At 37.9% G+C, this 12500-nt stretch overlaps 1 protein-coding gene across 1 annotated transcript in view; it reads left to right on the forward strand.

The window, feature by feature from the left end:
• SMO (smoothened, frizzled class receptor) overlaps positions 1-12500 on the forward strand; it is a 56406-nt gene that overhangs the window by 205 nt on the left and 43701 nt on the right. The window contains exons 1-5 of the mRNA XM_053716363.1: positions 1-644; positions 5857-6062; positions 8867-9076; positions 9674-9846; positions 9992-10211. The exon at positions 1-644 is cut by the window's left edge and continues 205 nt beyond it. Of these exons, the coding sequence (XP_053572338.1) occupies positions 395-644; positions 5857-6062; positions 8867-9076; positions 9674-9846; positions 9992-10211 (1059 nt within the window). The 5' untranslated portion in view covers positions 1-394. The remainder of the gene's footprint in view (positions 645-5856; positions 6063-8866; positions 9077-9673; positions 9847-9991; positions 10212-12500) is intronic.

Genomic DNA, 12500 nt, shown 5'->3' on the forward strand with positions numbered 1-12500 from the left:
TAGGATAACTCTCACAGCATTGGAAACCATGAAAAGAAATGTAATGGGGCAGGGGTCTGCATCACTGTAACAGGGAGATACAGCATGCGGGGAGTCTGGGGCTCTTTGTGTTGGAGGATTGAAAAGTGTGAGCCAGTGAGCTGGGAGGCTGTGTAAGGAGGAGCAGAGCTTGGGATCAGATTACACTACTCCTGCACAAACCTCTCTTTCCTGCCTGTTTCTGGAAGTTGTGTTAGGGCTAAACTTGGAGTTGCTGTGAGCAGTTGTGGATTTTGCTGGAGTTTATCTGTAACATGGAAGAGAGAAGTTTGTACAGGAGCCCAGGGCCCGGGGAGCCCCCTTATTGCTGAGGAGGGAGAACATAGAGGCACTGCTGTCCTTAACTCCTCACAAGATGCCTTCCATGGTGGTCTGGGCCTGTTGGGTCAGGGGGCTGTTGTTCCTAATGTCTCTGCTTAGGACAGAGGGGACTCAGGTTAATGGGACTGTGTACACAGATAAGTGTAAGAAGACCACCACCTGTGAACCCCTGAAATACAACGTGTGCCTGGGGTCCACTCTGCCTTATGGTCTGACCTCAACTGTGCTGGCTGAGGACTCCAGCTCACAGGAGGAGGCTCATGACAAACTACTGCTCTGGTCTGGTAAGTGTGTGTATGGGGGTGGCTGGAACTCTGCTTAACTGTACCCTGTAACAATGTATCTAGTCCAACAATTTGCATAAACTTTAGGTGCAGCAGTATATACAGTTCAACAATGTAAAAATAATGTATCACTTTATGTTCTGCAAAAAATGTGTATGTATATATATATATATATATATATATATATACACACACACACAATAAACTTGTAAAAATAATGTATCACTTTACATTCAGCAAAAAATTATATATATATATATATATATATATATATATATATATATATATATATATATATATATTAAACTTGTAATAATACTGTAACAATATATGCACTACAACAGTATACATACTGTATAGTGTAACACTGTTCCTAAAGTGCTAAAGTGTAACAATAGTGCAGCATATAATTACAAATCTGTGTGTATTATATAACAATGTACATAACCTGTAACATTATTGCAATGGTGTGCATACATATACTGTAACAAGGTACATCATTTGAAACAATATATATATATAACTACAGCAGTATAAATATACTATAACCATATAAATGAACTGTAATAATACTGCAACTAATAAATACAAACACACACACACAATATGTTTGTCAACTCTACAGGTTGCATATACAGGGAAATATAAGCACACTGACAAACCAGTGTATGTATCCTAAAACAATAAATCTACACTGGCAAGAGTACAGCACTGTATACACTGCAACAATATACATACATGTTCAGTGCTGCAACTTTATATACATATTATAACTACACACTATCAATTCTGTAATCATACATATGCAGTATAACAGTGCTGCCTGCAACAATGTATATGCACTTAAACAATGTACATAATACCAATACTTACACTTCCAATACTGCTGGAATGCAAACACACAGTGCAACAATATACCTGACCGTACAGCAACAGTGTACATACGATTATTGCAGACAATTCTAGTCTCATTTTTGTAGTATACAAAGAGGAAATCACATCTATATTACATTAAATCACTATGTGATTATTTTGCTCTGAGGCAGTGTATACAAGGTGTTATTGTTTTATCCAAACAAGTTTACTAGCATGTTATTATAACTGTTTTTTACTCCACTCCCTGCACTACAGTACTCAAAATAATGCTGTTACTACTAATATTATTTGTTCACTTTGTACCGGTCAGTAAAACAGCACAGAGGTTACAGTGCATGTCTGTTTATTAGATATTGTAGCAAATGAGGACAGACAGGTATTGGTGTAATAAGACCTTGTCTCAAGAGCTTGCAATTCATTGTGTGAGCTATATATTTACAATTACACACACACATTGTCTAGCAGACTCACATTCTTTACTGCAGCCCTTCCTTAGTAAGATGCAGGCGGATGATCTGAGTAATATTTCATACTTTCCTGGCTACGTCACAAGACTCCCTAAAGTGCCCTTTTTTCACTAGGCCATAGTCTTTTTAGCTCCTGCAAGGGAGGCCCACAGTTCCTTTGTGTTATGTAAATCAGTGAAGCCATTTGTCTCTTACTAACTGTAATGGAAAATGTTAGCCCAGTGTTCAGTACAAGTCATTTAATTGCCCATGGGTCGCTTTCATTTCTTTATTATGTTTGTGTTTTTGGGTTTCAGGATATTATTTATTTCTTTACCTGTAATTTAGAAAATGTATCGGTAGATTCCTGCTATTCCTTCATACAATGTTTCTTATTGTTTTGCAGAGAGAACTTTCTTATATGAGGCTGGCAAAATATTTTAAAGGGGCATCAAACACAGATAGCACAAACATAGAAAAACAACTTTCCAATGTAGTTCTATTATGAAATGCGCTTCATTCTCTGCACTACTGGGAGCTAGCTGAACACAGTTCAGTTGAGCCTGATGTGTTCAGCTAGCACATATGTGCAGCCACCAATCAGTAACTGGCTCCCAGTAGAGTAGCATATGTAAATAGTATTTTTCAACATAGGATACCAAAAGAACAAAGCACATTTGCAAACAGAAACAAATTTAAAAGGGGGAAAAAAAAACGACATGCTCAAATTGCCTAGCACAGAGAGAGCAACAGATGATCAAGGTCATGGACCACAGTGTGGAAATAGATTAAACAGTAGAGTATATAATGTGTAGTGAAAGCATTTGCTTTCTACTAAGTTATTTATTTTTCCCTCGAATATAAATCTGCGTTTTCTCTGTAAAGTAATTGGGGGGCTGAAATATAAATCTAATCTTTTCTGCCAAAGACGATTTGGGACAGATAATGCGAGTGTATATTGTAGCAATGTTAAATGGACAGTGTAATGTAGCAATTTCTCCCCCTTTTAGGGCCATTTTACAAGTGGAGCGGTAATTTGCGCTAACTCCGCTAGAAGTAAGCTTTTTGTGTGTGTGGAGTAGCGCTTGCATTACAAGTTGAAAGTAAAACGTTTTTTGTTTGTACGTTAACCTGATGCACGCACAAAGTTGAAGTTAGGATAGCGAGCACACGTTAACGGATTCCCCCATAGAGGTCAAAGGAGCAAAAAAGTGGGGGGGGGGGGAACAACCAACTAACACGCAAAGAACATTAGAATGTGAAATATTTACAGTAAATACACAGTATAACACTTTATTAAATATGAATATTCAGGTTTTCATCTACTTAAAGGGACAGTAAACACAAAAATAATTGTTTTAAAATATAGATAATCCCTTTATTACCTATTATCCAGCTTTGCACAACCAACATGGTTGAATCAATTTACTTTTATAACATTTAAACCTCTATATGTCTGCCTGTTTCTAAGCCATTAAAGACAGCCTCTTATCACATGTTTTTGTATTAGCTCTAGGGAGTGCTAGTTCATGTGAGCCATATAGATGACATTGTGCTCACGCCCATGGGTTGTGCACAACACAGCACTAATTGGCTTAAATGCAAGTCACTAGATATATATAATCTCCAAAAAAATGAATCCACCCTCCAGGGTGCAGAAATGTCAGTAATACATGCACAAAATAAATGCACTGACTTTATTTGTATACAAAATTCCTGTGAGTGCATTTATTTTGTGTGTGTGTGTATGTATGTATATGTGTGTATATATATATATATGTGTGTATATATATATATATATATATATATATATATATATATATATATATATATATATATATATATATATATATAGTGTATGTGTATGTATGTGTGTGTATTTGTGTGTAAGTATGTGTGTATATGTATGTAAGTATGTGTATGTGTGTGTGTATATGTGTGTGTGTGTGTGTATGTATGTATATGTGTGTATATATATATATATATATATATATATATATAGTGTATGTGTGTATATGTATGTAAGTATATGTGTGCGTGTATGTAAGTATGTGTGTGTGTGTGTGTGTGTGTAAGTATGTGTGTGTGTGTATTTGTGTGTAAGTATGTGTGTATATATGTGTGTGTGTGTGTGTGTGTGTATATATATATATATATATATATATATATATATATATATAATACATCTTTAGACATGTATATGAGGTTAGTCATTTACCTGCCTTTTTTTCTTCTAGCACCCAAGATCTCATATCTTTTGAGCCTTTATAATTTTTGCACAATATTTTTTGTAAATAATTTTGTTAGACTGTTATTATGAGTGTAACTGTACTTTGTATTTTTGAAGTGTTTTGTGACACTTTTTTGTTTTGTTTTGCAAAACAGTTACCCAGACCTCTGAGGGCGCAGTAATCATTCTAGCGTAAATCACAATTGTGCCCAAGCGATCGCATTTACTTTCAACTCGTAAAACGAGCACTACACCTGGTGCGTGCAAACAGCCGTGATAAACCCCTTATCGCTCGCGCTTAACTGTTAGTGCGCCATTTTAATCTGACCCTTACAATAATCTATTTAACCTGCTGAAGTGTATTAAATTGTTTACAGGTAACACATTTATCTTTATTTTGTTATTTTTAAATAGCTGTTTTTGCTGTGGTGTCTCTACCTATACCAACACTTTCAATACTTAAATATTGGCTACAGAAAAGTTATGTAAACAAAACCAGCAGAATAAATTTCACTCCTATTGGGAAGTAGGAGATATAAGTACTACATTGTTAAAGGGACAGTAAAGTAAAAAAAAATCTTTCATGATTTAAATAGGGCATGTCATTTTAAACAACTTTCAAATTTACTTTTATTACTAATTTTGCTTTGTTCTTTTGGTATTCTTAGTTGAAAGCTAAATCTAGGTGGTTCATGTGCTAATTTCTTAGACCTTGAAGACTGCCTCTAATCGGAAAGCATTTTGACAGTTTTTCACCACTAGAGGGTGTTAGTTCATGTGTTTCATATAGATAACATTGAGCTCAGGCATGTGAAGCTCCTAGGAGTCAGCACTGATTGGCTAAAAATGCAAGTCTGTCAAAAGAACTGAAATAAGGGGGCAGTTTGCAGAGGCATAGATACAAGGTAATCACAGAGGTAAAAAGTATATTATTATAACTGTGTTGGTTATGTAAAATTGGGGAATGGGTAATAAAGAGATTATCTACATTTTTAAACAACAAAAATTCTGGTGTTTACTGTCCCTTTAATTTTCCATTGTCCTAATAGCAAGAGAGTGAGATGGTAGGGAAAAAGTTAGGTTCCAACATTGCAGCGCCCATTACTATAGATTCAAGGTGTTATTGCTGTGAGGCTAACTTCGGCCATAATTATGTATGGAAAGTTGCACACCTGTATCACACTAGATTAGCAAATAGCAAATGATTGGAGGACAGTGTGTTCCCTCTAAGGCCAGATTTTGTGAGCGGCCCAGCAGTGAAACCGTTAATAAGTGAACCATACCTTGTAGTCTGCATTGTGTAGTATTTGCTAACTGCAGGGTGCGGTTCTCTATTTAACCGTTTCACTGCTGGGCCTTAGAGGGAACTCTTGAGGACACACAATGTATGCGACTCCTGACTGGCTCACAAATCATTATCTGAAGCCGCAGTGCACTAAAGACGTTTACTATGCCCTCTTTAACCCATTATAGCAGGGGTTAAATACACAGGAAATTGACATTTGTGTAAAACTAAAATGCTATTTAATGCCTTTAATACATGAAGCACAGAGAACAGGATAAAATGCAGATGTAGCAAACCACTTTATTACCCATCTCTTTCATTAGTAAGCACCTTGTATATAACCTTTATATATTAATTACTGTGTGTCTCTATCAGGATTACGGAATGCCCCTCGCTGCTGGGATGCCATCCAGCCCCTGCTGTGTGCTGTCTACATGCCCAAGTGTGAGGGGAGCAAGGTGGAGCTGCCCAGTCAGGGTCTCTGCCACGCGACGCGAGGTCCATGTGCCATTGTGGAGAGGGAGAGGGGTTGGCCGGACTTCCTGAAGTGTTCTACTGACCGCTTCCCCGAGGGCTGCCCGGTAAGGCACACACTAATAGTGCTGGGGATGGTTATAGCTCTCTACAGGGGGGCTACTTATTGCAAACTATTTATTTCTATATAAAGTATATCTATAGGTGAACTATGTGTTCTACTGACTGCTTCCTCGAGGGCTGCCCGGTAAGGCGCTCACTAATAGTGCTGGGGATGGTTACAGCTCTCTACAGGGGGGCAACTTATTGCAAACTATTTCTATATAAAGTATATCTATAGGTGAACTATGTGTTCTACTGACCGCTTCCCCGAGGGCTGCCCGATAAGGCGCTCACTAATAGTGCTGGGGATGGTTACAGCTCTCTACAGGGGGGCAACTTACTGCAAACTATTTATTTCTATATAAAGTATATCTATAGGTGAACTATGTGTTCTACTGACCGCTTCCCCGAGGGCTGCCCGATAAGGCGCTCACTAATAGTGCTGGGGATGGTTACAGCTCTCTACAGGGGGGCAACTTACTGCAAACTATTTATTTCTATATAAAGTATATCTATAGGTGAACTATGTGTTCTACTGACCGCTTCCCCGAGGGCTGCCCGGTAAGGCGCTCACTAATAAAGCTGGGGATGGTTACAGCTCTCTACAGGGGGGCTACTTATTGCAAACTATTTATTTCTGTATATTATTATAATTATTATTGTTATTATTCTTTATTTATAAAGCACCAACAGATTCCACAACACTGTTCATTGGTAACAAAGAAAAAAGTTCAGTACAATATGAGACACCAGACAAAACAAATACAGGGGGAACTTACAATCTAGATGGGTAGGAGGGTGAGAAACAGGAGGTGGGGATGATGTTAGTGTGGAGTTAGTATAAGTATAGTATAAAGCAGGGCTCGACAAACCCAGGAGCCTGCGAGCCACTGGCTCCTAGAATTTTACCCCTGGCTCCTAAGTTTTTGGGTTATTTTCCATATATCTATATACAAATCCATCTGGCTGGCTCCTAAAAATATGCCTGGCTCCTAAATATTCTTACTGGCTACTAATGTTTAAACAGATTTGTCAAGCACTGGTATAAAGTATATCTATAGGTCAACTATGTGTTCTACTGACCGCTTCCCCGAGGGCTGCCCGGTAAGGCGCTCACTAATAAAGCTGGGGATGGTTACAGCTCTCTACAGGGGGGCTACTTATTGCAAACTATTTATTTCTGTATAAAGTATATCTATAGGTGAACTATGTGTTCTTGTGGCTGATGTGGAGACTTTAACGGGACATTCTGCTTTAGTAAAATTAAAAATGCTCTGTATAGTTTTTTTCAAATGTGTTTTGTTGATAAAGTTGTGCATATTGAATGCTGCTGTGCCGTTCCTGAGCATGAGGTGGCTGGTGAATACGTACGTTACATCTCTCCTGATCTAATTATAGTTGTGTATGTGAAGGAGAGACTACTACTTAACAATATAAAATCTAAAAAAAATCCTTACGATTTTGTGTGATTTCTCTTCATGTTTGAGAGCTTTTAATCATTGGGCCCAAAGTGAGAAAAAAATTGTTTTATTTTAAAAATAAAATGCTCTAATGAAATAGAACAATCTTATTTTTACACAAGAATGTCACTTTAAAAACATGTTATCATAGCAGAGACATCCCAAACCACTTTATTGTCTAGAACTGATCGTGACTATAAAGAAATCACCAGCCATTAGGCTAATTAAGTTACAATTACTTAAAGGGACATAATACTCATATGCTAAATCACTTGAAACTGATGCAGTATAACTGTAAAAAGCTGTCAGGAAAATATCACCTGAGCATCTCTATGTAAAAAAGGAAGATATTTTACCTCACAATCTGCTCAGCGCAGCAGAGTAAGTTCTGTGTAAAAAGTTATACTCAGCTGCTGGTAAACAAAAAAAAATGAAGAAATGAACAGCAGCCAATCAGCATCAGCAGTGCTGAGGTCATGAACTCTTTCACTGTGATCTCATGAGATTTGACTTAACTCTCATGAGATTTTCATAGTAAGATGAATAGGGAAATAATATGAGAGTTCACGATGCTCATCCCCTAAGCTGTCCCAGGACAGACACACTAATATGCTGCTTAGAAATCCTTTACAATGGGAGGTGGCTACTGAGGAACTTTTGAGGTAAAATATCTTTCTTTTTTACATAGAGATGTTCAGGTGATATTTTCTAGTCAGCTTTTTACAGCTATACTGCATAACTTTCAAGTGTTTAAACATTTGGGTATTATGGCCCTTTAAGCATAATAGTGCATTCCTCTTGTTTCACAGCAAATTCTTCTTTCTTTCTTTTTTTTCACAACCAGCTTTGTTAAACTAAAAATATTCAATACAATTTGTGTATAGTAAAATGATACACATAATACAAATCTTGCAAAGATACGTTGCAAATTGCTGGCAATAATAAGGAAAAGAAAGAAACTAAACCAGGTGTGATCACCAACAAAATAAAAAAATACATATTTAAAGGGATATATAAATGCAAAAATTACTAATTTATTAAAACATGTCATTTTTAGATTACTAACCCATAGCTACTGCTCTGCGAAAGTGTTAAATGAAGTCCTAGTGAGCCATTAAATGTCCAATCACCAGCTGTTTTCTGCTTTAGAATGGCTCCTAACCAGGACTTTACATATGTGTTTATCCTCTTTGCCGTTATTTAGGGGTCAGTAATTGAAAAATGATGTGCCTTTAAAGATATTTATCTTATGAGCTCAATCTTCAAGAAATGTTGAATTTTAAAAGATTCTAACAATAAAACTTTTTATAGTCTGATGTTTTCGCTAATAATTCTCCCCCTTCCTGCAGAATGAGGTGCTAAACATCAAGTTTAACAGCTCGGGACAGTGTGAGAGACCCCTTGTCCGCACAGACAACCCCAAGAGTTGGTACGAGGATGTGGAGGGTTGTGGTATTCAGTGTGAGAACCCTCTGTTCACAGAGCATGAGCACCGCGAGATGCACGTCTACATCGCCGTCTTCAGCTCCGTAACCATCTTCTGTACATTCTTTACCCTGGTCAGTCCTGGTCACTAGGGTGGGCTTGTATTGTTTGATTAGTGACATAACCTGATTGGCATTAGAAGTACATTGTATGTTAAAGGTGTGAGTGGGTGGTGGTGGGGGGATTTTTAGATAACCTTTTATTGTATATTTTGTCCCATTTTTTTCTTTCTTCGAACATTGTGTTTTTTTTCTAATTCCCGTGAGATTTGGGAGTGCAGACTTAACCTTCTACACTCTACTCAGTCCTTGTTTGGTATCTGTAGCCCCAGGAGAGGTAAAAACGCTTTTGGAAGATACTAGGTTACAACACTACTATAAAGACTAAAACTCTACATTTATTATTTAAACAAGAAATTATTTAAAAACAAATATTTCCAGCATGTGGGTACTTTTGTGACCAGATATCTTAGAACAGAAGAGCAATTGTTAATACCTGTGATTATGCAAACAAACAATGATATATGAACTATTGCACATCTATTGATTAGCACTTTAAAGACATTTAGTAGACATGGGAAGAGGGAGGTGTCTGGTATTAACATAAAGATGCATTTTCTGACACAGCACCAAGTGAGGCTGCCACCCTGTCTGACAATCTTCCTCTTGTAGGCTACCTTCCTCACGGACTGGAAGAATTCTAACCGATACCCAGCTGTGATTCTCTTCTACGTGAACGCCTGCTTCTTTATGGGCAGCATTGGCTGGCTGGCACAGTTCATGGATGGTGCTCGCAAAGAGATAGTGTGCAGGGCAGATGGTACCATGAGGCTGGGGGAGCCCACGTGAGTTCCACTTCATTCTGTACAATAATCTACTTTATATGGAATATGTAGCATATCATCTGCACACTTAATACCTATAGGAATACTGCAGTAGCCGTCACACCATATAGCTGATGTCACCCAAAGTTTCTTTTTCTCTCTGCAGATCTAATGAAACCCTGTCGTGTGTCATCATTTTTGTCATAGTATATTACTCCATGATGTCTGGGGTCATCTGGTTTGTGATGCTGACGTACGCCTGGCACACATCCTTCAAAGCTTTAGGCACCACCCACCAACCACTCTACGGGAAAACCTCTTACTTCCATCTGGTCACCTGGTCTATCCCATTTGTCCTCACTGTCGCCATCCTGGCTATTGCTCAGGTAATCTGCTAAGGGCTTACTAAACCTAGGTGTCAAAGATCCAGTTGTGTCTTGAAAAGTAACTGTTAGTCTCCCAGCTCTCAGCCATACTTCTCTTTATTCAGTGTCCTGCACAGCCCCAGGTCACTCGTCAGTCTCTTCTGTTCCTTTTCTGCTTCCACCACAAACAAACTACACATACATTACATATGTGCTTGTGTGTATGTGCATGTACTTTAACTTAGAATATTGATTCATTCCTTGCCTACAGTAAGGCAATTTAAGCTATGAGGAGAGGCTAGTCAAACTGGGTCTGTTTTCTCTAGAAAAAAGGCGCTTGAGCGGTGACATGATTACTTTATGTAAATATATTCAAGGCCCATATACAGAGATGGCAGAAGCTCTGTTTATTCCATTCAAATTGTTTGTGACAAGAGGGCACAATTTAAGGTTGGAGGAAAGGAGATTTAATCTCCTGCAACGGAAACGTTTTTTCACTGTAAGAGCAATAAAATTGTGGAACTCATTACCAAAGGAGGTAGTGAATGTCAATAACCTAGATACATTTAAAAATTGTTTGGATACATTTCTGGCTAGAAACAAAATTCATGGATATGATTGCTAGTATTAAATGAGTCACCTTTTAGTGGGATTAAATTAAGATCAACTGGAGCTTTTTTGTAAGTATATTGCATTTGTATAGGTTGAACTTGATGAACTTCAGTCTTTTTTCAACCTCATCTACTATGTTACTATGTAATACAGTGCATGGGTTAACCCCTAGATAACACCAATAAACAAATCTCCTGTTGGATTACACAAGAGTGCAGAAATTAGCACTGGCACCTCCTCTAAGAATATCTGTTCAGCAACATCTAACATCACTGCTCATGAGATCCGTGCTCTTCTCTACTTGCCAGCGTGTTCACCAGCTCCTGCCTGCCTGTGGGAATAAAGGGGAGGATACAAGGGGGATAGCACAGATCATTTGACCTTTTGTTGTGGTGAAGGTGAATGCAATCCCCCAGCGAGCAGATCACAGATCTTTTGTGTTACAGTGTAGTAAGAAGATGCAGACTGAAAGAGACAGAGGTAAAGGGGAGATCAGCTGCCGAGCAGAGTGATATGTAGCTGCGCTAAAACTACACACATGACAGAGGTGCAGCTGTTGGCTCCACACCTCTCTCCCTCCAAGGACTGTATGCAGTGTGTGTGTGTATATATGTGTATATGTGTGTGCGCTGCGGAATCTGTTGGCGCTCTACAAATAACCGATAATAATAATAATAATATATATGTGTGTGTGTGTATATATATATATATATATATATATATATATATATATATATATATATATATATATATATATATATATATATATATATATATATATATATATATATATATATATATATATATATATATATATATATATATATATATATATAAAGAGCGTAGTGGAAACGGCACTCCTCAGAACAGCAACAACCTGGTGCACTGCTAAATAAACAAACGATAGCAAGTGGTGAAGGATCCAAATGGATGGGTTCCGTATCCAGCAAAAACTTCACACAGCAGGAATATATAATCCGTTTAATGTGTAAATAAAAAAACGTTTCAGCCCTCACATGGGCTTTTGTCAATGGTAAACATAAGCCAGGACAGACATAACACATACTGCTACCCTCCACCTTTTATATACCAACCTCCCTTAAGTCATAGCCAATCAGGACGCCCGAGCGGTACACACCCACAAGTAACGAGCAACTGCAAACAGCTGTAGAGACAAGACACAACACCTGGGAACGGATCAGCCGGCTCAACCCCTAGCTTGTCATGCATAGACAAATGAGTCAAGCTCATTACTATGTAAAGCAAGCACACGTGAAATGTGGGCGGTACCACAAGCGGCTAATACTGACAGGGGCCAATATGACAGTAGCCATAAACACCCAAAACAATTAAAGTGTAAATAAAGAGAACATAGTTACAGGGGCTTAATTCAACATAATAATATAAATCTAGAAGTGCGGGTAGCACCCTCTATACTCATAGGTATCAAGGTGACAGACCCACAAAGATTGATCTAACCCCAGCATATCAACAAACGATAGATGCAAGAACATAGTGTGTATAACATAATACATATCAACTATGCTAAGGGACCAATACCGGCCACATTATTAGCAGGGTAGTTAGAAAAGATACATCATATAACAAACAGACACGGATGAAAATCTTCATCTGGTCTTATAGCAGCAGCCAAACTCAATGTTTGTGTTTAGTCCACGGGGGTAACCGTGTCAAGGT

Source organism: Bombina bombina, chromosome 6, assembly GCF_027579735.1.
Source record: "Bombina bombina isolate aBomBom1 chromosome 6, aBomBom1.pri, whole genome shotgun sequence".
In the NCBI taxonomy this organism is placed as follows: Eukaryota; Metazoa; Chordata; class Amphibia; order Anura; family Bombinatoridae; genus Bombina; species Bombina bombina.